Here is a 23,621-nt window from a genome sequence, read left to right on the forward strand (position 1 = left end):
CTTTGAATGACCCATGCTGAGATCTTGCAAACCTATAGGTGATCACCTGAAGCTTCATATTACCTAGAAAAATATTGTCTAGTTTTGTCGCCAGCAACCTCTCGTCATGCACCTTGAAGAACTTACGAACTCATATCATTTGTCCATAATATCCCTCTTTGCTGGAACGATAACCTCATCAATCTCACTGAATACCTTGAAAATATTGTACAACTCCTTAGCCCTCATCTTCTCAGAAAAAGAAGTGAAGAAAAATGTTGAAATATCCAATTCCCTTTTTCTTTTGAATGAAATGATTTTGCATTGTTCCATGGTTGCTTCCGTTTTGACTTAACTTGATTTCACCTCCCATCTCCTTCCCGTCCATTGTTGGTGTTGTAAAGGTGGTGTTTTTTTTTTAATTTGCCACGAGCCATACCTTCTCCCAAATAAAATGAATAGTTAACCGAACCAAAGCAGTTCATTTTTCATTAGTTTATTGGGTTTAGAACATGTTTTTGAGAAAACATTGCAAAAACCAAACTAATCAAAGGGAGATTGAATAGCCAATGTGAGTTATCCAATTTTGATTAAAGTTTCATGATGCTACGTGTATAATAGTTGTAGAACATTTTGAGTGTATGGAACATATTCGTTTGAAATTTCTATTTATTTTGATAAGAACAGCTGTAAGATTAATATCCTATCTAGATTCTACAATAGTTATCGTTTTATTCATTTGCACAAATAGATAAAAGAAAATAAATGATAATTTAACTCAACTATTCATAGTAATTATTAGTATATTTTCATTATTATAAATGTAACACAAATGAGTAACATACTCCTATCAAAAGAAATAGAAGTAAAATCAAATAAATTAAAATAATAAATAATATAAGAATGACAAATATCCTAAACTTGACATTAGTATGAGAAATTAGTTACTTCATGCATGCTTGAAGATGAAGTTTCTTCTTTTCCACCTCTAACCAACAAACCAAGAAAAAGCTAGTAGAGTGAATCAACAATATAATGAGAGAAAAAAGCGTGAAGGTCTTCTTTGAGTGGTCCATAAAATGGAGTGGCAAATGAAAAGCACAAAGCTAACATGTGCAATGATTCAAATTTTAGGATCCAACGTTCACAAACAATAAGTTGACCGTTTTATTATTATTCTTTTCTACAAGTGGTCATGCTAAAAACCTTAGGGCACTCATTTATGAAATACATATTATATTTTTATAATAATTTATTTTTAAATAAATTAAAAATTTTAATACATTTTGCCAATAGTATCCAACTAAAATTCATGGGTATTTAAGAATTTATATATATATATATATATATATATATATATATATATATATATATATATATATATATATATATATATATATATATATATATATATATATATATATATATATATATATATATATATATAATATCAGTTATTAAATTAATTTTAATAATTGGCATCACATCTTCATGTTTAGTTTGTTAATATGGATTCTGGAATATATCTAAAAACCGTGTTTATATTTTATACATGTTCTCCCAATCTTTTAAGTATATATGAAAATATTATTGCTATTTTAATTAGATTTCTATAGTTAAAAGAGAAATAATAAATTTGTATATGGTATAAAAGTAAAAATTTATATATTCGAATTTGAATGTGAAACTTTGGTGTGACACTAAATTTTAAATATAAAATATTTCTATTTGTTAATTTGCCGGACTTTAATTTTAATAATGAATATTTCACTTAATATTGAAACTCTTTGTTTATTTTATTTTTTGTCTTCTTGAAAATCCACTATTAATGAATATATGAATTTTATGGAAAATTAAAAATTTTATTATTTTTTTCATTTTTATGGTTCCCTTATATGTGTTTTTCGGATCATAGTTATTTATTCATTATGATCTATTTTTGTTTCTCGTCATAATAAAGGATTATTCTTATATAATTCATATTCATATATAATTTTCTTGTAGATCATATATATTATATTTCAGATTTTAGTCAAATAGGAGTTTTTGTTTTTTTTTGGTTTATGAAATTTCAATATTATATTTTGATGTATTTCACAAATTTTAGATTTTATTTAAGTATAGTTTGTGCTATGAAGTAAAGTTCTCAATATGATTTGAAAATTATACGATAAAAATTTGTTTTAAAGTTAAATTTTATTTTCTTTTGGAAAGAAAAGTATTTATGAATATTTTGGTTTTGTTTGTGTGATTTTTTATTTAATATATATTATGATAAATATATTTATAATCAATATACAGTTATGATTGATGTTTAAGAATTATAAAATATATATATTTTAAAGGATTTGTGGTTATAAAGAATATATCTAAAAATATATATTTATGTTAATTATTTGAATATAATAAATATTAATTTAAATCTAATTTTCGTTATTTGATTGTTTATTTCGAATTGAAATTGTTTAATAATCGAATCATTCTTTTAATTTAAGTTTTGTTTTAGCTTTTAATTTGATTCACATAAAAATTGGCACATAAATTTAAATTTTTAGAGATAAGACAAATACGAATTTGAGTAATATATATTTAGTTATTATATATTATTTATGAAATATTTATTTAATCTTTTGAATGTGTCACAAAATTATAGGTTAAAATTAAAGATTTGAATCTTTAAATTGTGGATATTTGATTTTAGAATTGTTTTTTATTGATTCTAAAATTATTTAATTTAAGAATATTTTGTAAATATGTTAATTCGTTGTGACATTTCTCTTGAGTATATAAACTTTAATATTTATCTGATTTAAAATTAAATATTTAGCATAGTTATGCTATTTGAATTTATTGTTATTAAGCTTTCTAAAATAATTTTTTTTTAATCATACAATTTATATAAATTCATAAAATTTATGTTATATTGTGAGTTTGTTCTCGCACTAAAGAAAATCAATCAATCTTATTATTATCAAATGGCATCCTAAATGAATTGTACCTGCATTTATTTTATGGACAGTGTCTTGTAAGTTTAAGTATAATACTTCATATCCTTTCAAGGGCTTTATTCCTTGTCAGTTGGGATATATTGAGTTCCTAAATGCTCTATTATTTGTCAGTTGAGACTAACAGAGTAATTAGTGAACTCAAAAGTGATTAATTCTTACTCAATTCGCTTGATCCTCACTAATTAGTGCAAGAAAGGACATTTTGGTAACAATGTTAAATGGTAAATTGTTACTAGAGGACAAATCCCAATCTAGATATTTTCTCTTCACCCTATCTACCATTTACATGCCATTTTGTTAGTGAAGAAATAAGAAGAGAAAGAGGAGAAAGAAAAAAAAGAGGAAAGGAAAATAGGAAAAAGACTTGAGGAGTGAAGATTAAGACTTGGAGCAAGAAGAATCATCGCAGTTTCTTCATCAATCTTATTCTTAAAAGGTGAGTTTCTATATAGTCATAGCTTAGGGGGGAATTCATGAAGATAGGATTACGGTTTGTGTGTTTTGACATAATCATGAAATTAATGATAATCTATGAAGTTCTTGGTGTCTTTCTTGTTTACTTGTGATCATTCATGATGATGATGATGTTGTTTTGGTGTGATATACTATGATATGATGTTGTTATTACTTGTTTTCTTCATCATGTTATGTTTTTTTGCTGGATGAGTTTTAGAAATCTCGCTAGGCGAGGGAAAAATTCGCTATCCTCGCTAGGCAAGGATGGGTCTCGCTAAGAGAGACAACTGATCTTGAGGAAATGTGACATTCTTCTTGGTATCATCTAAGTCTTGCTGGGAGCTCCCTAGGAGAGAGCTTTCTTGAAGACCTTGTTGGGTATCGCTAAACGAGACAAGGGAAATCTTGAGGCTTAGGCTTTGTGCCTCGCCTCGAGCTCAACGAGGGTTCTGATACTTGAAAATGATCAGTGTCTTTGTTTCCATCATAAAATGGGAACCGCAACTCCATTTGATGTGGGGCCAGATATGTTGAAAAACTATTCCAATGGTCAATTAGAAGTTGAGGCGAAACCATGATTTTATGTTGTTAGTTATTATAAACTATCATATATGCAAATTTTGTTTCATGTTTCCACCATATAATGTGATTCATAACTCCTATTGATGTGAGGTCGAATATATTGAAAACCTACTTTTTTGGTAAGGAGAAAATATACTTATATTCTAATTATTGGTTGGATATTTGGTGAGGAACCTTTGTTCCAAAATTCCTATTTGGTGATGAACTTTTATGTGTGTTTCATGTATTATACTATGATGTACATGTGTTAAATGAATGATGAATGAGGTCAGTTCCATAATAAATGAGAGTAAATCTAGAGCGATAGCTAGGTGAATGGAATTAGTAAAGATAACTTAGGTTATGGTAATTAACTTCAGTTGTGATGTTTGAATGTAACAGGTACCTCAGTGTGTACCCGTGAGCGAGTAGTCACGAGAGATAAGTCATCACATCTACGAGAATGACATAGGCATGGATGAAAAACGATGTCATAGTTGTGATACAATGAGCTTGTATGAGAACATATTATGATTATGTTATGGTCGCATGGAAATTGATGAGAATAATCATGTGTTCGAGAATAACCCCCATTCGTGCTTATCATGAATCCAAGTCTTATATAAAGTAGTGATCGGGATAGACAAATTATTGAGTTGGATACTGTGATCCGTGTCCATAGTCTATGGATTTGGATTGGCCGGGGAGAAAATGTTCCTTAGTGAGAGGACTTACTATGATTTCGTAAGTTCATTTCATACAATGGGGACTAGGAGTGACGTTGGCCATATCTGATGGATCATGTAATCCATTCAGTGAAGGCTAGGACTACCGTTGGCCATATATGATGGATTATGTATCACTATGCAATGGAGGCTCGGAGTACCGGTGGCCATATCAAGTAGATAATGTATTATACACGGTGGAGGTTGGGTATTGTCGTTGGTCATATCCGGTGGTCAGTGTGTTCACGCAATGAAGGCTAGGAGTATCGGTGGCTATATCTAGTAGATAGTGTATTCTACACGGTGGAGGTTGGGTACTGTCGTTGGGCATATCTGACGGATGGATTTAGAAGATCTCTATGATCGGTCTTAGGCTAATCACCTTTGTGTTGCATGATAGATACAAGAATAGTGATTCATTAAGTTATGTGAACTCATGTTGTGTGCTTTTCATATGAAGCGTAAATTTTCCTTAGATGCTTAAATATTGGCTCTATTTGTTGGTGTAAGCCCTAGAGGCCAATACTTTTGGTACTTGTATCGGATTATTTATTAATAATAAAAGGCTTTTTCTTTATTATGTTTGTTTAATAAAGTCCCTAGAGTAGTTAGTCTGTTTAATGTATCAAGTATGACTTAATCATGAGATCACATTAAACATAATGACACTATTCTTAAAGTATCCGTAGCCGAGCTTTAGTGTGAAGTGGGATAACATTAAAGTGTTAAGACTATTATGTTTGTAGACTGATGATCACATCTCATGGATCATGGATAAAGAGTTATCAAGTCTTAAACATAGGTATGAATATTATGAGTAATATTTATACCGGATTGACCCGCTATGAGAATACTATATAGAAAGTTATGCAAAGTGTCATAATTTATTCTCATGGTGATAATAGTGTATTCCACTCTTCGACCTGAAACCACTATGGATCCTAGATGTAGAGTCGAGTGCTTTATTGCTGATCAAACGTTGTCCGTAACTGGATAACCATAAAGACATTTGATGGGTACTCCACGAAGCATGCTAAGGGACATGAGTGACCTAGATGGAATTTTCCCATCCTGCATAACAGGATAAATGTCTATGGGCCCAATATTGAACTGGACAAGGATGACACGGTTTATGCCTTGTGTTCAATATAGACATAAGGGCAAAAGGGTAATTATACAGATAAGTATTATCACAGAAGGAACTGTCAGATCACATGACATTTTCGTGTCTTGGATAGCAGTGATGTGTTGCTAGATACCGCTCACTGTTTATTATGTTAAATGCGTGATTTAATATAATTGCCAACGTTACGAAAACCTACAGGGTCACACACAAAGGACGGATTGATGAGAGATAGAGTAACTAAGGAATACCGTAAGGTACGGTGCCCTTAATTGAATTATAGAACATCGTAAGGTACGGTGTACTTGAGTAGAATGCAAAATATGGTAAGGTACCATGGGCTTAAGTGATTTTGGACATATTATAAGATATGGGCCAAAATACACTTAAGTGGACCTTTTAGCTTGAAGCCCACACAAGTGGTTCTATAAATAGAACCCTTGTGCAGAAGCATTGGTTGCGGTTGCATTCTTTTCGTTTTCACTCTCTCTCTCTCTCACTCAAAGCCTTCATTCGTACCAGCTAGCACTGAGATTGAAGGAACCCGTTCGTGTGGACTGAGTAGAGACGTTGTCATCGTTCAACGTACGTGATCGCTTCGTGGATCTGCATCAAAGGTTTTGATTGTCGCAAGAGATCTGCACCAAAGGTTTCAATCGTCACAAGAGGTAAATATTCTATCACTGATCATGACCATTCGTAAGGATCTCTAAAGGAGAAAATTTTAATTTCCGCTGCATTTTGGACCGCAATTCTCCTTCACTATTGTGTAAGTATGCATAAGTAGGATGAAGTTGAATGACTTAAGTTAATAATTGATAAGAGATCCTTTTAGAGCCGAGTGAATCCATAAGATAGGGGAACTCACTGAAATTATTATCACATCCCACTATTATTATTGTTTTTCAGGTAACTCAAGGCAAGACAAAGGCAAAGGTAGAGTCGTACGAAGATGTTTCGAGGATTTAGATAGTTTTGTTGTATGTATATCATAGTATTTTGTAGGTACTTATGTATACCATGTGCCATATGATGTATTTTGGGTATCTTGGACATGTATATGAATGGTGTCGTTACGCACTTATGTTGTATCAGTACCAATTAATAATACGTGTGATATTATTCTAGATATATATTATTCATGGTGTTATATTAAGACTCTTTCTATTCAATTTATTACAATGTCTAATAATTTTGGTTGAGTTGGTTGATACAACCGTTTGCAAAAGTAACTTCTATTGTGTAAATTTGATTTAATCATACCAAAGTGTAATTATTCATGCGAACTGTTATGATTTACCAAAAGGAAGACGCAGTTTGACCGAACAATTGCATACATGTGATGGTAAATATATGGTAATCATTAAATTTATCCATGTGAATAATTGTTGATATCAAAATCGTCTATTATTTGACTAAGCTTATTACTTTACTATATATATATATATATATATATATATATATATATATATATATATATATATATATATATATATATTATATATATATATATATATATATATATATATATATATATATATATATATATATATATATATATATATATATATATATATATATATATATATATATATATATATATATATATATATATATATATATATATATACGAGGAGGAATATTTTTACTCTATCTTTTAACTCTCAATTTTCATTAATCTAATCTCTTTAATTGATTATTTATATAGAAAAATATTTCCAAAAATAATAAGATTAAATTATCAATTCAAGCCGCTAGATTAATGAAAATAAGTTGTTAAGATTTGGAGTAATCTTTTAAATTTACTCACGATGGTAAGAATTTATTATTTATAAATATTACTCCCTCCGTTCCTTTTTAAGTGTCACATTTTGACTTTTTACACATACCAAGAAAACTAATTATTATTGTTACTTTTTAAATAATAATTCTCATTTTACCTATAATACCCTTAACTATATTCTACATTCATTTTACTTTTTCTCTCTCTGTAATAATTACATAGGGGTAATTTTGACAAAAGTGCATTTAATACTACCTTGAATTTTACAAGTGACAATTAAAAAGAAACACAAATTTATCAAGAAAGTAACACTTAAAAAGGAACGGAGGGAGTAATTGTTAGTATGTGATCATTGAAAATAAATACAATTAACAATTGATATTGTCTGAGTCTTTCAGTTATGACTTATGACTATATATATTTGTTGAAATGTGTGAGAAACATAAATTTTGATCCCATAGGTTAAAGAGTATTTGAAGAGAGAATCTTCAAAGTTCTTTGAGAATATTGACTTTGGGGGAGAGATATGGCTAAAGAACAAAATTGAACGAAAAAGAATTGATTATAAACCAATTCATATAGTAACTATTAATATACTAAACTTTGATACTCACTAAAAAAAATTATGATTTTTTCCCTCAAGCAAGTTAATAAATTGATTTATGAAGATTAAACTTTGATCCTCATGAGAAAATTATGTTTCTTTCTCTCAAACAAGTTAATAAATTGGTTTATGAATATCAACAATACCCTCAAGAACTAAGGCACCACATGTCAGAAATGATTGACTATAAAGAGAATGAGATAAAAAAATATGATATTGATTGTCTCATTTGTTTTTGAGATGAATATTATGATGTTAATTGTCTTATTTGATTTTAAGATGAATATTCTAAAATTAATTGTCTCATTCGATTTTGAGACGAATAAGAGGAAAAATTATGAGTATTAGTAAGTGTCACTACTACAAATAATCCATGTCATGTCGGACGCGAAATGGATTTCATCTCGGTTACAATATCGAGGTGACGAACTATGACATGAAAAGTGGAAACTTTATCCCCTCGGTGTTTATAAAGTCGAGGTTAAAATGCAAAAGGTCAACGGTTCGACCCCTAATGACAACATATTTTTATTTTCAAAACTAACTAGTGCGCGAAACATATCTCTCGGTTTTATTCAACAATCGAGATAATAAGATATGTTTGTATGTCACTTTTTGACTTTATCCCATGGGCTTAATCAATTTTATTGCTACATAAATTTGTTTTGATTCTCATTTTACTAGCAAACTTGTACCATTTTGTACACATGCAGAAACTATAAAATTGCTACAGGATACCAAGTTAGCACAAAATACCAAATTAGAAAAAGATAACAAAATTGATATTCCTTTTTTATACATAATTACAAATTTATATTGTGGCAAAACCAAATGTACAAATTTATATTATTATCATCAACACATAATACAAAAGTTAGAGTTTTGCAAATCAAAATGTCAAAAGCTCTATATGTACAAATTCTATTTATAACAAAAGAAAAACTATTATTGTTGAAATTCATGACAAGATGATAACAAGACACCAACCCAAATTGATCGGATATCATCTATCTCTTCTTGTGAGAATGGTGTATTATCGTTAAAATTCTATAATTAGAATAAAGTTTAAATTATGGTAAATTAACAACAAAAACAACATTAACTTAAGAAATATACATAAATTATATGTAGATGGATTAAGCTAATACCTTACGCTTGGTTCATCCATTTATAATGTCTCCGGTGATAATATCATACATATATTTCATAACATAGTATCCACAAGAATACTTATCGTGTTATCTTCCCGACTACAAATAATGTTCATATATTTACTAATTAATATACACAAATAAAAGAATATCAAAAAGCACAAGAATAATTACTTTTGGGGAAATTATCCTTTCCCTTTTACCAATTAAATCACGTTTGATTGCATTGTATCCCTCCATCGCTCTACACATGTCGATAAAAATTAAACACACATAAACACTATTCAAAACTAAAGGTCAAATTTGAATAAAGATTAATGCTAATTATCCACACAAAGTATTTAACATAACTTCATTAAGGGGATTGTGCATAGAGCAAAACATAACTAAAATATTTTGCCTCAGGCATATAATAATTAGTTGACAATGATTACTGCATAAACATTCAGAATAATTAACAACATGTATAAAATTAATTTATAAATGAAAACACAAATTAATATATACTTACGCGTGGTAAAACGGAGCCAAATAACATTCTTTATTCTCTTATATCAACATGTCTTTTAAGTAAACCTTGACATTGTTTACTATCGTACCACCATGAAGGCTAATGAAATTTGGATCTACGATAAAATACTTTCTTAAACCCCTTTCAACATACATCTCATGCAAGTATTCTGCAATAGTCAAATGTTTATTGTTAAAGTACGAGAATTCATGAATATAAATAGAAATGATAAACGTAAAAAATTTACTTACGAGCACCACAATTGTAATATGGTAACGTCTAGTCATTCACTCCCCTTCAAAAATTCCTTAGTAGTTGATAAGTTTTGTGTGTGTGAATAATTGGCACTTATTGACTTGTTTCAATTATTTTTCATGCATAAACATCAACTTTTGCGCATATATTGTATAGTTTGCATTATCATGTAAATATCGCTTAGTTTGATAGTTTTCATCTCTTTTTGTAGGTTTCCTTGCATGGTTTGGGAACTTGATATACAAAAGCAAAGCTTCAAGGTGCAATTTTGGGAATAAAAGTTATGCTACTTGGGCTAAGCGCGACCTTAGCGCGCTTACAGAAAACAAAAGGCAGGAACATGGAAATTCATACTAGGAGTGTGCTAGGAGCGCACTTAGTGTGAATCAAGGCGGTTTAAGTTTATTTTTGTTGGTCTCTGGTAGGGCTTAGCGTGATTCCACTTTTTCAGTCCCTATTTATTCATTTGTACACGGATTTTTAGGGTATGTTTTTTGGAACTTTTATTTCCAATTCTATCAATACCATTTTTTGTAGTTAGGAGAGATAAATACTTAGAAAACAACAAGTTAGGATGCCTCTTGAAGATCCGAAGTTGGATTTTCCTCTATCATTGGGAAATCATGGTGGATGTTTGTTCATCTTCATTATTCTCCTTGTAATCTCTTTCTGGTTGGGATTATATATAAGTTCACTTTTATAGTATGTATTTTTATTAATCATGGCGTTATGTATGACCTATTCATGAATTTATATCGATGTTATCATTGTTTACTTCTTTATCTATTGATTTAAACCATTATTGAGAAATACTCTTCGAATCTAGATCTAGGATAATCATCTGTTAGATTATAAACTCTAGACATAGATTTAGGTTTAAAATTCGCATGAGTATCAAATCTTAATGCTTCGTATTGTTTGATAGGTTGAGAGATCGTTGATTAAACAATACAGTAGAACTCTCGTTAGTGCTTCAGACATGAACGTTGATGTAAGCTATCACTCTTCTTTCTATTGTTTCCCTTAGCATCTACATGATGTATGTAGTTATCAACTACCATATCCTATATGTCTACATCATGACCTAGAAATAAGCTTTCTATTTTATCTTTCTAGTAACCAAATCTTTCTCCATCAAAAATAAGAGATTTAACATTATAGTGATCTCTATCATTTACATCAGATGGATGTGGATTAGCCGCCATTGTGTTTCACATACTGGATCTTTATTTGACACAATTAAGTGTTTAATAATCTTATCAATACCAGAACCAGAGCTCTGATGCCAATTGAAGGTGGCAAGAAACACAAGAAAGGGCGGGTTTGAATTGAGTTTCTAAAAATGAAAGCTTTTTCAACCCAATACAACAAACAGTAAACAAAGAACAAAAATAATGAAACGTTTATTTTTATCCTAGTTCGTTATTAACTAAGCTACCTCCAGCCCATTTGTCAAGGTGATTTTTCCTTATCAACAAGGACTTAATCCACTATAACAAAACTGATTACAGACACACAAAGACTAACCGTCAATGTCTTCTTGAGTAATTATGACTATACCCTAGTCACTCAAGGAATACAAACTCAATCAATGAGATACAAGAATTGTGTTTACAAGATTGCTTCTAAGAAAGCAGATTACACAAATTTCAGTATAATGAACTTATCACACAAAAACGAATAAAAGCTCTATGTGTATTTTCTTTTCTTTATACACAAGAATAATATTCGGTTCAACACAAGCATTGTGTGTAGAACTTAAATTAGCGTGAATTAACAGCTTCATTCATTCTTCCAAGTATCCTTTATATAGGAAATGAAAAGATTCATTGGAGGGTAAAATCGAAACCTTCTCAAATGAGATGGCACCTTGCATAACAGACTGTAGATGTGGGAGACAAAATGGTACAATAGTACAATCCTTATTCCACAAAACCAGCGTAGTCAAAGGAATAATTGATTTTATACCGTGTACTATTTTTCTCACGAAAAACCTTTTGATCTTATCTTTTAATCTTCATAGGCTTCTGAATAAATGTTCTTGAAGAATATTTAGAAGGATCAAGAGTTTGGTTGAGAGAAACTCAGAACATTGGTCTTCAAAGTCTTGACGCAGTTCCTCAAAACTTGGTATTCAAAGTCTTCAGAACTTCGTCTTCATAATCTTCAGAACTTGAGAGCGCATAATCTTGAGAGCTTGATAAACCTTCGGAGGCTCTTATATCAGAGTCACAGTCAGAAGCTTTAGCATAAATGTTCATCAGAACCATTGTTTAAGAGCGTTCTAGAACTTGATATAATCTTGTAAAACACACTTTTATATCTCTTCAGAGTCAAAGTGTGTTGAGTTCAGAATCTGATGACGTCTCACGCTAAATCTTCAGTGTAACAACCCGTATAATATATATCTAGAATAATATCATACAAGTGTTATTAATTGGTACTGATCCAACATAAGTGCCTAATGGCATCAATATATACACATGTCCAAACTAAAAACATCAATGGAACATGTTATACAATAGTTCATAAAAATAAAAATTTAAGAACTATGTGCAATATCTTCATTGCACACAACTCCGCAGTGGAAGATCACGATAGTCAACGTCCCTTGAAACATCAGTAGACAACTTCTCTTGAATTCCACCTGTAAGGAATACCTGAAAAATAACAACAATAATGGGATGAGATAATAATATCAGTGAGTTATCATATCCTATGGGTCCACTCGACTCTACAGGGTTTCTACTCAATTCTACCTCAAGTATTCACCTTCTGTTACTTGTGCATCACTCGCACCTTGTAACTAGGACTTAAGTATCTAAGGGATATTTGCAATGTATGGAAACATGTCGTTGAGTGCATCCACTCAACGAATCACTATTCGGATGCACGAAACATCAATCCCCAAGCAGACTTACGTCTAAGCCAAACATGATTCATGCATGCTCGTATTATTCGACTTTCGCGGTGGATATCAGGTCCTCTATGAGTTCCAAACTCATTCCAAGCGACTGTCACTCGTATGGGACTCTAACCCACTTAGGGTATCTTTCACCGTATGAGACTCTAACCCACTTAGGTGTCCACCTTTCCCCCACGTCCGCCGTGGTTAGGGCTCAAACCCAATTGAGGCATGAATCATTGGTGCCACATCCCCACTTACTGCTTTACCTAAGCCTTTGAAGTGGTATGTTCACCACCAAAACTGATTCCAAATACGTGATTAATTCTCAATAACCAATAGGACTTTCGGAGCAACGCTCCTCACCAAAATAGGACTTTTGGAACAAATGCTCCTCACCAAAAATATCAAACAATTCTCATTATATCATAACATTATCCATTCTCATACATAATTCACGCATGTTCCATACAAAGCATGTTAACGTATCATTCTGTGACCACTTGTTCGTTGTACACCCACAGTACGATTACTTCCAAGCATCACTACCTAAATCATTTCATAACTTAAGTTATATTTCTAAGTCATTTACCTAATATTCTCCTAAGTTTACCTCACTCATAAGTTTTAGTCATTGGTAAGGCTATCTGCGAAAACCCCTTTATAAATCTTCGATAGTAACTTGCCAAACCTAAGAAACTTCTGACTTCGGAAACATTTTCCGTTCTTTCCCAATTAATAACTGCTTCGACTTTAGATGGATCCACTGATACTCCTCTTTGTGATATGACATGACCAAGAAACTTCACTTCGTTCATCCAAAACTCACACTGACTTAACTTGGCAAAAAATTGCTTCTCTTGCAGTACTGACAGGACAATTCTTAGGTGTTCTTCGTGCTCTTGGGGAGTACGAGAATAAATAAGAATGTCATCAATAAAGATCACCACGAACTGGTCCAAGTAAGTTTGAAATATCCGATTCATATAGTCCATGAAAACAGCAGGGGCATTCGTTACACCAAAAGGCATTACAAGAAACTCAAATGGCCATATCGGGTTCTAAATGCGACCTTTGGTACATCTGAATTCTTAACTCTTATTTGATGATAGCCCAATCGTAAATCAATCTTTGAGAACACACGTGTTCCTTTCAACTGATCTAACAAATTGTCTATCCTTGGCAGAGGATACTTGTTCTTAATGGTGACTTTATTCAACTGGCGATAATCTATACACAACCGCATACTACCATCCTTCTTCTTTACTAATAACACTGGAGCTCCCCATGGTGAGACACTAGGTCAAATGAAATTCCTGGTTAATGATCGCGTGTTTCGCAAGTGCACGAATTACGTCAAAGTAATATAAAAGAATATCGATCCCACAGAGACCAATCGTCAATTTATCGATTACTATCGTTACGGTGTTTATCTAAGAGGGTATAAAAGAGATATTGGGTTTGCAAAATAATGGTAAAAAATGCAGGTAAAGACAGGTTGAATGTATTTCACGTCAGTTAAGTGATGTTTCGATTGTCTAAATAGAACTACTTATGAGGCAATATTTTCTACTCTTGAAAAGAATCCATTTAACAGGAACTGTCACTTTCGCGTATTCAGAACCGAGTTTACCCTTAAATTAAGGCCTTTTATTGTCACTTATAAAAGGTGCGCATAACGCTAAAGTAGTAAACTTATTTTTAAGAAATGAGACTCGTAAACTTAGTTGAAAAGTGATTTTGATTTGGAAAGTTTACCCAAGGAGTTTCCTGATTTTAAATCCATCAACGCGTCCGAAAACAGTTTCAAAAATAGTTTTTCCTTAAAGTGATAAAAATTCCTAGTTACTAAGCCAGGGTGCTTTCGCACTCCTCGAATAATTAAAACTAACCAAGTTTGTTTTAGAAAACTCAAGTTAAAAATCAAAACAGCCTTTAAAGTATTTCTACAAATTCAATACGTGAAACATTACTTTAACCGCGATCCTTACATTCTAACCTTTAAAAGATTTAGCCAGACATGGTAACACAAACAAACACAACGGTATTAATCATGATGAAAAGTTTGTTTTAGAATGTGAGGCGTGGAGAGCGAGTAAAGTGCGTAAAATAAATAAAGTAAAGCGAGTGCGGAAAATAAATAAAATAAAAGCGAGTGCGGGAAAATAAATAAAGTAAAGCGAGTGCGGAAAATAAATAAAGTAAAGCGAGTGCGGAAAATAAATAAAATAAAAGCGATGCGGGAAATAAATAAATAAAGCGATAAATAAGAACCTGCTCCAAATGGAGGGCTTTAAATCTGGTACAAAAATAAACCTCCGACTCCTGAAGCTAAAGACGACAGCAACTCGAAGTGACCCAACTCAATCTCACTAAGGTGCGATAACCCCCCGATGTGACGGATTACCGCTTTTACAAATGATAAATATAGGCTTAGTGTTGTAAAACTAAGTTGGATGATTAGAAAATGAAATGGAACGAACTATTTATAGAGGATTTCAGCAGCTTGTAAAGACCATGGTACCCTCCAACTTCTCCTTAGTGGGAACATGATTTCCAAAGGTGGCGCCTGCCATCCCTTCATGGCGCCCGCCATGTGTGTAAATGGGGTGGATCATGGGAACGTGGCGGTTACCTCCTAGTTGAGGGCTGATGACTCATGGCTTCTCCTATAGCGGCTGCCATGTGTGTAATTTCGCCGAAAACCCCTAATTTTAGGTCTTTTTGCTTTGTTTCTTCCAAAAGAGTCTGAAAGTGCTAATTATCTGAAAACAAGATAAAAGAGAGAATAATACAAACAAAATGATAATAAAGTCCTAATAAACATGTGAAATCCGAGTCAAAAACACAGTGTAATTCAGTGTGATCAGTTAACAACTCTTCCAATTGATCCTTCAACTCGCTCAACTCGAGTGGTGCCATACGATACGGAGAAACGAAGATTGGAGTCGTCCCAGGTATCAGATCAATAGAGAATTCCATTTCCCTTTCAGGAGGAAGAGAAGTGACATCCTCGGGGAAAACTTCCGGAAATTCACAAACGATAGGAATTTGTGTAACACTCATATTGTCGCTAGATTCCTTGGTGAGAACCAAGAGAACTGACTTTTCCTTCTCAAATAAGAAATTAACCATGCCAACCGTACCTTCCAAGATAGTAGTTAATACATCCTTTAGCTTCACTAGATGGAATGATAATCAATTTCTCTTCACATCCAATAAACACTGAGTTGGCGGAAATCCAATCTATCCCTAAAACCACATCAACCTTCTTAAGTGGCAAACAAATAAGATCAATCTGGAAAATCCTACCATTCACCGAGAGCGAACAATTTTCACAAATCAACGGTGTCTCAACCAAATCATCCATGGAGGTAGTAACCACCATAGGAGGAGGCAAGGGAATTGCTTGCAAGCCAAGATGCTTCATGCACTGATTGATATAAAAGAGTGTGTCGCCCCACAATCAAACAATACAAAACAAGGATGATCATTGACGAGACACGTACCAGCAATCAAGGCATTATTGCTCTTATCCTTCCTCGCATCCAAAGTATAAACTCGACCAGTGCTCCCCCCTTGCATCTGATTCTTATTCTGAGGACAATCCCTAGCCATGTGTCCCTCCCTTTGACAAGTAAAACACTTAATTCCACTTCCAACACATCTTCCAAAATGAGACCTCTTACACACTTGATATTGTGGTTGATGGTTGGGTCTTGCATGCTGCACTTGTTTCCCCTTGAAAGCTTGAGGTCTAGGCCTAAACTGGTTACCTAGCCTCCCTTGGTCTTTCTGTCCACTCCTATACTGATCCCTTTCTTCTTGAACTTTCTTCAAACTGTTCTCAGCCACATAGCATTTCCTTAACAATTCAGCATAAGTAGTGAATTCCCTTTGAGAAACACTATGAGAAATTCCACCTCTTAGACCAAAAAGGAAATGATCAATCTTCCACTTCTCATTGGGTGCGTATGCGGCTTGTCTAACATAAGCAGCCATATCTTCAAATTTCTTAGCATACGCAGCTACTGTCATAGTACCCTGCCTAAGCTACTGAGATTCAAATTCTTTTCGAGTCCTCAAAGAGCTAGGAAAATACTTATCCAGGAAAGTAGTCTTAAAATGCTCTTAATCCCTAAGTACTCCTTGATTGGTCATAAGAGTCGAAGCACTCTCCCACCATCTCACAGTTGGACCCCTCATCATGTGAGAAACAAATACAACCTTATTCTCTTCACTACAATGCACTATCTGAAAAATCCTTTCCATGCTGGTTATCCACTCATGAGCCTTCACATGATTTAACCCACCATGGAACTCATGAGAATTCATGTGGAAAAAATCTCGGAAATTACCACTTGCAGCTTCTTGTGGAACCCCTTGAGGATGAAAACCACCATTCCACTGTTGCATCATCTGTTGCATGAATTGGTTTTGTTGTTGTTGCATTTGTTGCACGAACTAGGGCCATTGAAAACCTTCACTACCACTTGGCGGTTCAGAGTCCGAATTCTGAGTTCTGGGTCTACCACGACCTCTGCGTCCGTCAGTCATGATCCTGAATGTCATACAAATAGGATTAAGTTGATCATGCTCAATACTATGAATATAACATCAAGGACAATGATGACAACCCACATATGAGGCAGAAAGAAATACTTATAATATCTCATGGCTACGTCGAGGATACGACCTGCTCTGATACCAATTTTAACACCCACATATAATATATATCTAGAATACATATTATACATAGTGTAATACTGGTACTGAAATACATAAGCACCTAGCGGCAACAGTGTACATATTTACATGCCCAAAGGAAACATAACATGACACAAAACATACACAAAAGTGCCCAAAATAAAAACTAGGAGCTAGATCATTATACAATGATCTCAAAAATATATACACAATAGAGTAGTCATCCAAACATCAAGTAAGCAAGACATCACTCTATCTTGTCCTTACCCTTCGCCTGCTCATAACCACCTGACTTCCCTTCCTTGCACTAAGTTACACGAAACATAATTACGACATCTTATCTTGACTTGGTTAATCAATACTCATTAAATCTCCATAAGGAAACTCGTTGATTCATTGACCACACACAATATTTACTACATAATTAATATATATATTATAATATTAGGTAGTGATATAAAATATCCCAATTGATATTTTATCTTCCAGTACCAATTGACCAATTATTAATGTTACCAAAATTGTCCTCTCTTGTATTTATTAATATTGGTTTGTCTCTTTTATTAATAAATAATCTCTTCAGAGTTCACTGGTTACTCTATTGGTCCCAATTGATAACACTTAGAGCACATATGAGCTCAAATTGTTACAACTGACAATAGATAGAGTACATAGGAACTCAATTGGTCTCAACTGACAACTAATTGAGCATTTAAGGAAATATGGGATATTACATTCAGAATCATAACCGGTTAGCAAAAGTTACACACTAGACAAAATCATTAGGATACAAAATTGTTCTATGAGAAATAATGTATTTTTATCATAAAAAAATAAGGCTAGATGCATAACCAAATCTTATTCTTACAATATATATATATATATATATATATATATATATATATATATATATATATATATATATATATATATATATATATATATATATATATATATATATATATATAAGCGAAGTTATCATCCTTTCTCTTGGAATAACCGTCACTCTCTTAACAAAACTCTAATAACACTCTCTTCCACATGCCGCGAACTAGTCCTCATTAGCATCATGAAGTTCATATGCTTTCTCTTCCGTCTTCTTCTTCATATGCTTTCTTCCATGCTATTGATATGTTTTCTTCCTTTTTTCTCAAAACAAAACCCTAACATTTCTCTCTTCCAATGCAGTGAACTCGTCCTGATAACCTTCTTCAAACTAAAAGGTTATCTTTTCCATTAGCTTTTTTACATTTTTCATATATGTTCCATGTATGACACTAATTCTTCTTAAAAAGTGTTTTTTCATTTAACATGATTTACTTTCTTTTTGGGTTATGTTTCCGTTTAAATTAATGCTAGTTTATATTTTCAAAACAAATTAACATTCTGAAAGTTGTTTATATTTTTAAGGGGGGGTTTAGAAAGCGCTTTTGGAAAGCGCTGTCTAAGGCCCCCCTTAGAAAGCGCTTTCCACAAAAGCGCTTTCTAAGGTCTAATTAAAATAAAATTTCAGACCAGAAAAGCGCATTCGTTCTCTGTTATTTCGTTTTCCCTCTTCTTCACTTACGCCTTTTCCTCTTCCCCTACCTTCGTCTCAACTCACACAATAACCCTACCTTCTCACTCTCGGCGGCCGTGGTCACGTATTGAAGCTCTGGAAACAAACCCTAAATAACTTTGGTACCGGCGGTGCTCACGTATTTCTTCTCACCCTTTTTCTTCCATTTCGCTGAATCACTACACACCCTTTTCCACACTGACAAGACTGTACTCTGTCTCTTTCAAACAAGGTATGTGTTTTTGGAATTTGATTTTGGAATTTAGAGCACCCATTTCGCTGTATGCATGTCTTTTTGGAATTTGATTTCTGTTAAAGATTGATTTTTCTGCTGATTATTAGTCATCTCAAGATTTGGGAGGTTGGATGCTTGTTTTGTGGGTGTTTAATCATTTGATTTTCTGTTTTTTCTTCTAAATTTTGCTTGTTTAACAAATTATGATGCTGAGAATAGATATATTTTATTTTCTTCGTGTAAACATTATAATTTTTCTTCCTGCTACTTGTGAGAGGTATGCCTAAATATCTAAAAAGCATATGACTAACAACAAAATGAGTCATGTTTTGGATTACCTGTTGATCACTAGGCTCCATTTTTCCAAAATAAACTCTGCACTTGTTAGGGTTAACCTCCAAACCAGTAACTTGAGAAAACTCGTTGAATTTCTGCATAACCAACTTAATAGATGTTGGATATCCCCTGGTAAAAATTAGCAAATGCCTTGGAGGTTGGTTGCAGTGGAGCCAACTAAATTGCTATAGAACCTCATAATTTCACTTTCAAACTCTTCATGCTTAGTTAAGATATTAGCATACTCCATAGTCATGGAACTAATATTACTTTGATTTTGCTTACTTTTGAGAGAAGCATAGAAGTACTTATTATTACTATCTCCCAGTTTGAGCCAGTCCACCTTCGATCTTTGTTTCAACAAGGTTTTTCAATTAACTTAGAAATATATTAGAAATAGAGACTACAATATAATCAATTAATAAAAGAAGAAAAATTTAAGAATTCGCTTGATTAAATTATGAATTTGCACAAATATTTCACTAACAATAAAAATAACAAATATTTCACTTTTATCTTATGTATATTATGATAAACTTTAATCACAAAATATCTTATCTTCCCTTTTATCTTATGTATGTTATGATCCATTTTTTATGCCATCATAATATTATCATGAATATTTCTCCCTAATACAAAGCGTGATTGAAAAGGAGAGATAGTTGGAGGAATAATAATCTTCAACCTATTTACAACCACTTTGTTAATAATTTTATACGACATGGTTTAATTGTTTACTTTAATAAGTAGGAAAACCATGGATAAAACATGGATCTGTGCCGATCGAATGACCAAAGAGTACGAGAGTGGGGTTTTGGAATTCGTTAAGTATGCTGTTCAACACGCTGAAAACCCCAGACGAATGCATTGTCCTTGCTTGCGTTGTTGTTATATTGGTAAGGTTGACGCACATGGATTGAAATCGCATTTGCTGAGGCATGGAATTGATCAAAGTTATCAGTGTTGGATATTTCATGGTGAGAAAATTAACGAGAATGTTGAATCGAGTGGAAAAAGTAGTACGACCTATGCTTCATACGACAAAGACACGGAAACATACAATTGTGATCGAGTTGAAGAGATTGTAGAAGCACTGGAAGAAGATCTTCATGATTGTCCTGAAATGTTTGAGAGGATGGTAAGCGATGCTGAGAAACCGTTGTACAAAGGTTGCACTAAATTCTCAAGACTTTCTGCGGTATTAAAGTTGTACAACTTAAAGGCGGGTAATGGATGGTCGGATAAAAGTTTCACAGAGTTGTTGGCCCTTATGAGAGAAATGCTACCGGATGATAATGTTCTTCCTAATCGAACCTATGAGGCAAAAAAAATGTTGTGCTCTATTGGCATGAGCTACGATAAGATACATGCTTGTCCTAACGATTGCATTTTGTTTCGTAACGAATATGCAATGTTAACTGAGTGCCCTAAATGCGGTTTGTCTCGATATAAGAAAAGATTATCTCCCGCAAAAGTCTTATGGTATTTTCCGATAATTCCGAGATTTAGGCGCATGTTTCGTAGTGAAACCGATGCAAGACATCTTACTTGGCATGCAGATGAAAGAATTATTGATGGAATGTATCGGCATCCGGCTGATTCACCACAGTGGTCGAAGATTGATAATGATTATCCTGAGTTTGGATCAGAAGCAAGAAACCTTCGATTGGCATTATCTACTGATGGAATGAACCCACATGGTCTTCAAAGTATCTCACATACCACATGGCCTGTGATTCTTATGATTTATAACCTACCTCCGTCGCTATGTATGAAGCGTAAGTACATGATGTTATCTATGTTAATCTCTGGGCCTAAACAACCAGGGAATGACATAGACGTATACTTGACACCTCTGATCGAAGATTTAAAGATTTTGTGGGAGAACGGTGTGGAGGTTTATGATGGATATAGGAAAGAAAGTTTCAATTTGAGGGCGATGTTGTTTGGCACAATTAATGATTTTCCAGCATACGGTAATCTATCTGGGTATAGCATTAAAGGTCAACGTGCGTGTCCTGTTTGTGAAGACGGAACCGATACGATTCGATTGGAACTTTGCCAGAAGAATGTGTTTCTCGGTCATCGTAGATTCTTACATTCTAAACATCACTACCGTGGGTGGAGAAAAGCATTCAATGGAGACACCGAACATATGTGTACATTTGTAGTATATGTAATGACTTGTAAATGTGTACATAAATTTGTATATATTTTGATACTAATTGTCATATTTGTAAATGTGTACAAAATTGGTTTGAATTGGTATATATATATATATATATTTGTTAGCCAAAAATTGGTAGAAAAAAGGCCAAAATGGCATGTATAAAATGTGATAACTGTCTGTCAAAATCTGGTTGAAAACAGGTAGAAATTCTGGTTTATAAACCTGGAAAAAATGGGATTTAAAACAAAAGCTACAAAAATTTTCGTATACATTAGACAGCGCTTCTGTAAAAAGCGCTGTCTAAAGGGGGGGTTAGAAAGCGCTTAAGGCAAAAGCGCTGTCTAAGGGGGGGGGCTTAGACAGCGCTTTCTGAAAAGCGCTGTCTAAGCCCCCCCCCTTAGACAGCGCTTTTGCCTTAAGCGCTGTCTAAGGTATACCTAAAAAAATTAAAATTGGGGGGGCTTAGACAGCGCTTTTTGAAAAGCGCTGTCTAAGCCCCCCCCCCCTAGACAGCGCTTTTGCCTTAAGCGCTGTCTAAAGTATACCTAAAAAAATTAAAATAGGAGGGTCTTAGAAAGCGCTTTTGGCCAAAGCGCTGTCTAAGGGGGGGGGGCTTAGACAGCGCTTTTAAGATTTAAAAAAGCGCTGTCTAAACCTTTAGCAGCGGAGGTTTAGACAGCGCTTTAAAGCGCTGTCTAAGGCAAAAAAAGCGCTGTCTAAGGTCTTGTTTGGCATAGTGTTTCTAAAAAGTATTAAGTATATAGTTGAATTTTTCTTCTTATTGTTAAACTAAAAAATACATTAGTAAAAGAAAAGTTTAAAGATAAACTTGCAAAGATAACTTGATCTTGAATGATTTTTCATTTCTCATAAAAAGAACAACTGTAGTACTTATAGACAAAACGAGTCATACTAACAAAAAAAATGATGACCTATAGAATTCAACCTTGCTCGACTATTTTTGCAGGCAATCCTCGTTACTTTTACTCTTTAATTTTACTGTTGCTAAGAATATGCTAGAGACCCACATTTGACATGGTGACCTATAGAATCCAACTTCTTCTTACTCTTAGCTAAAAATTAACTTTATTTAGGTATAAATAGTAGTAATCTCAATGGATTAATAAAAATCAGTGCCACCAAAAAGCAGGATAATTAACCTATAGTCAAAAAGATCAACAAATGTTTCCTTTATTTGTTCCTTTTACTACTCATTAATAAAAACCAGTGCTCCAAATATCATCACTTTTTTTTCATCCACAAAGAACACAATGAGTAATAACACCAAAGCAAAGCAGGAAATGACAGGTTCTAGAAAAAACCTATTCACAATGTTATATATATATATATATATATATATATATATATATATATATATATATATATATATATATATATTTCTTGGATGCAATTTCAGAGACTAATTTTCTGAATTAAGGACGAATACAATAGACATAAGTTTCTTTTAAAAGAATTTAACACTGCTACGTATTCAAGATTGAGTTCGAATATATAACCCCTGAATCTATTAAAAGAGATCTCTTATTGTATACT

General features: G+C 32.9%; 1 protein-coding gene across 1 annotated transcript in view; it reads right to left on the reverse strand.

The window, feature by feature from the left end:
* LOC127080689 (uncharacterized) overlaps positions 1-17,099 on the reverse strand; it is a 59,891-nt gene extending 42,792 nt beyond the window's left edge. The window contains exons 1-2 of the mRNA XM_051020998.1: positions 16,571-17,099; positions 16,208-16,469 (exon numbers count right to left, since the gene is read on the reverse strand). Coding sequence (XP_050876955.1) covers positions 16,208-16,469; positions 16,571-17,099 — 791 coding nt within the window. The remainder of the gene's footprint in view (positions 1-16,207; positions 16,470-16,570) is intronic.
* Between the last annotated feature and the right edge of the window lie 6,522 nt (positions 17,100-23,621).

The sequence above is a fragment of the Lathyrus oleraceus genome, chromosome 5, assembly GCF_024323335.1.
Source record: "Lathyrus oleraceus cultivar Zhongwan6 chromosome 5, CAAS_Psat_ZW6_1.0, whole genome shotgun sequence".
Taxonomy (NCBI): domain Eukaryota; kingdom Viridiplantae; phylum Streptophyta; class Magnoliopsida; order Fabales; family Fabaceae; genus Lathyrus; species Lathyrus oleraceus.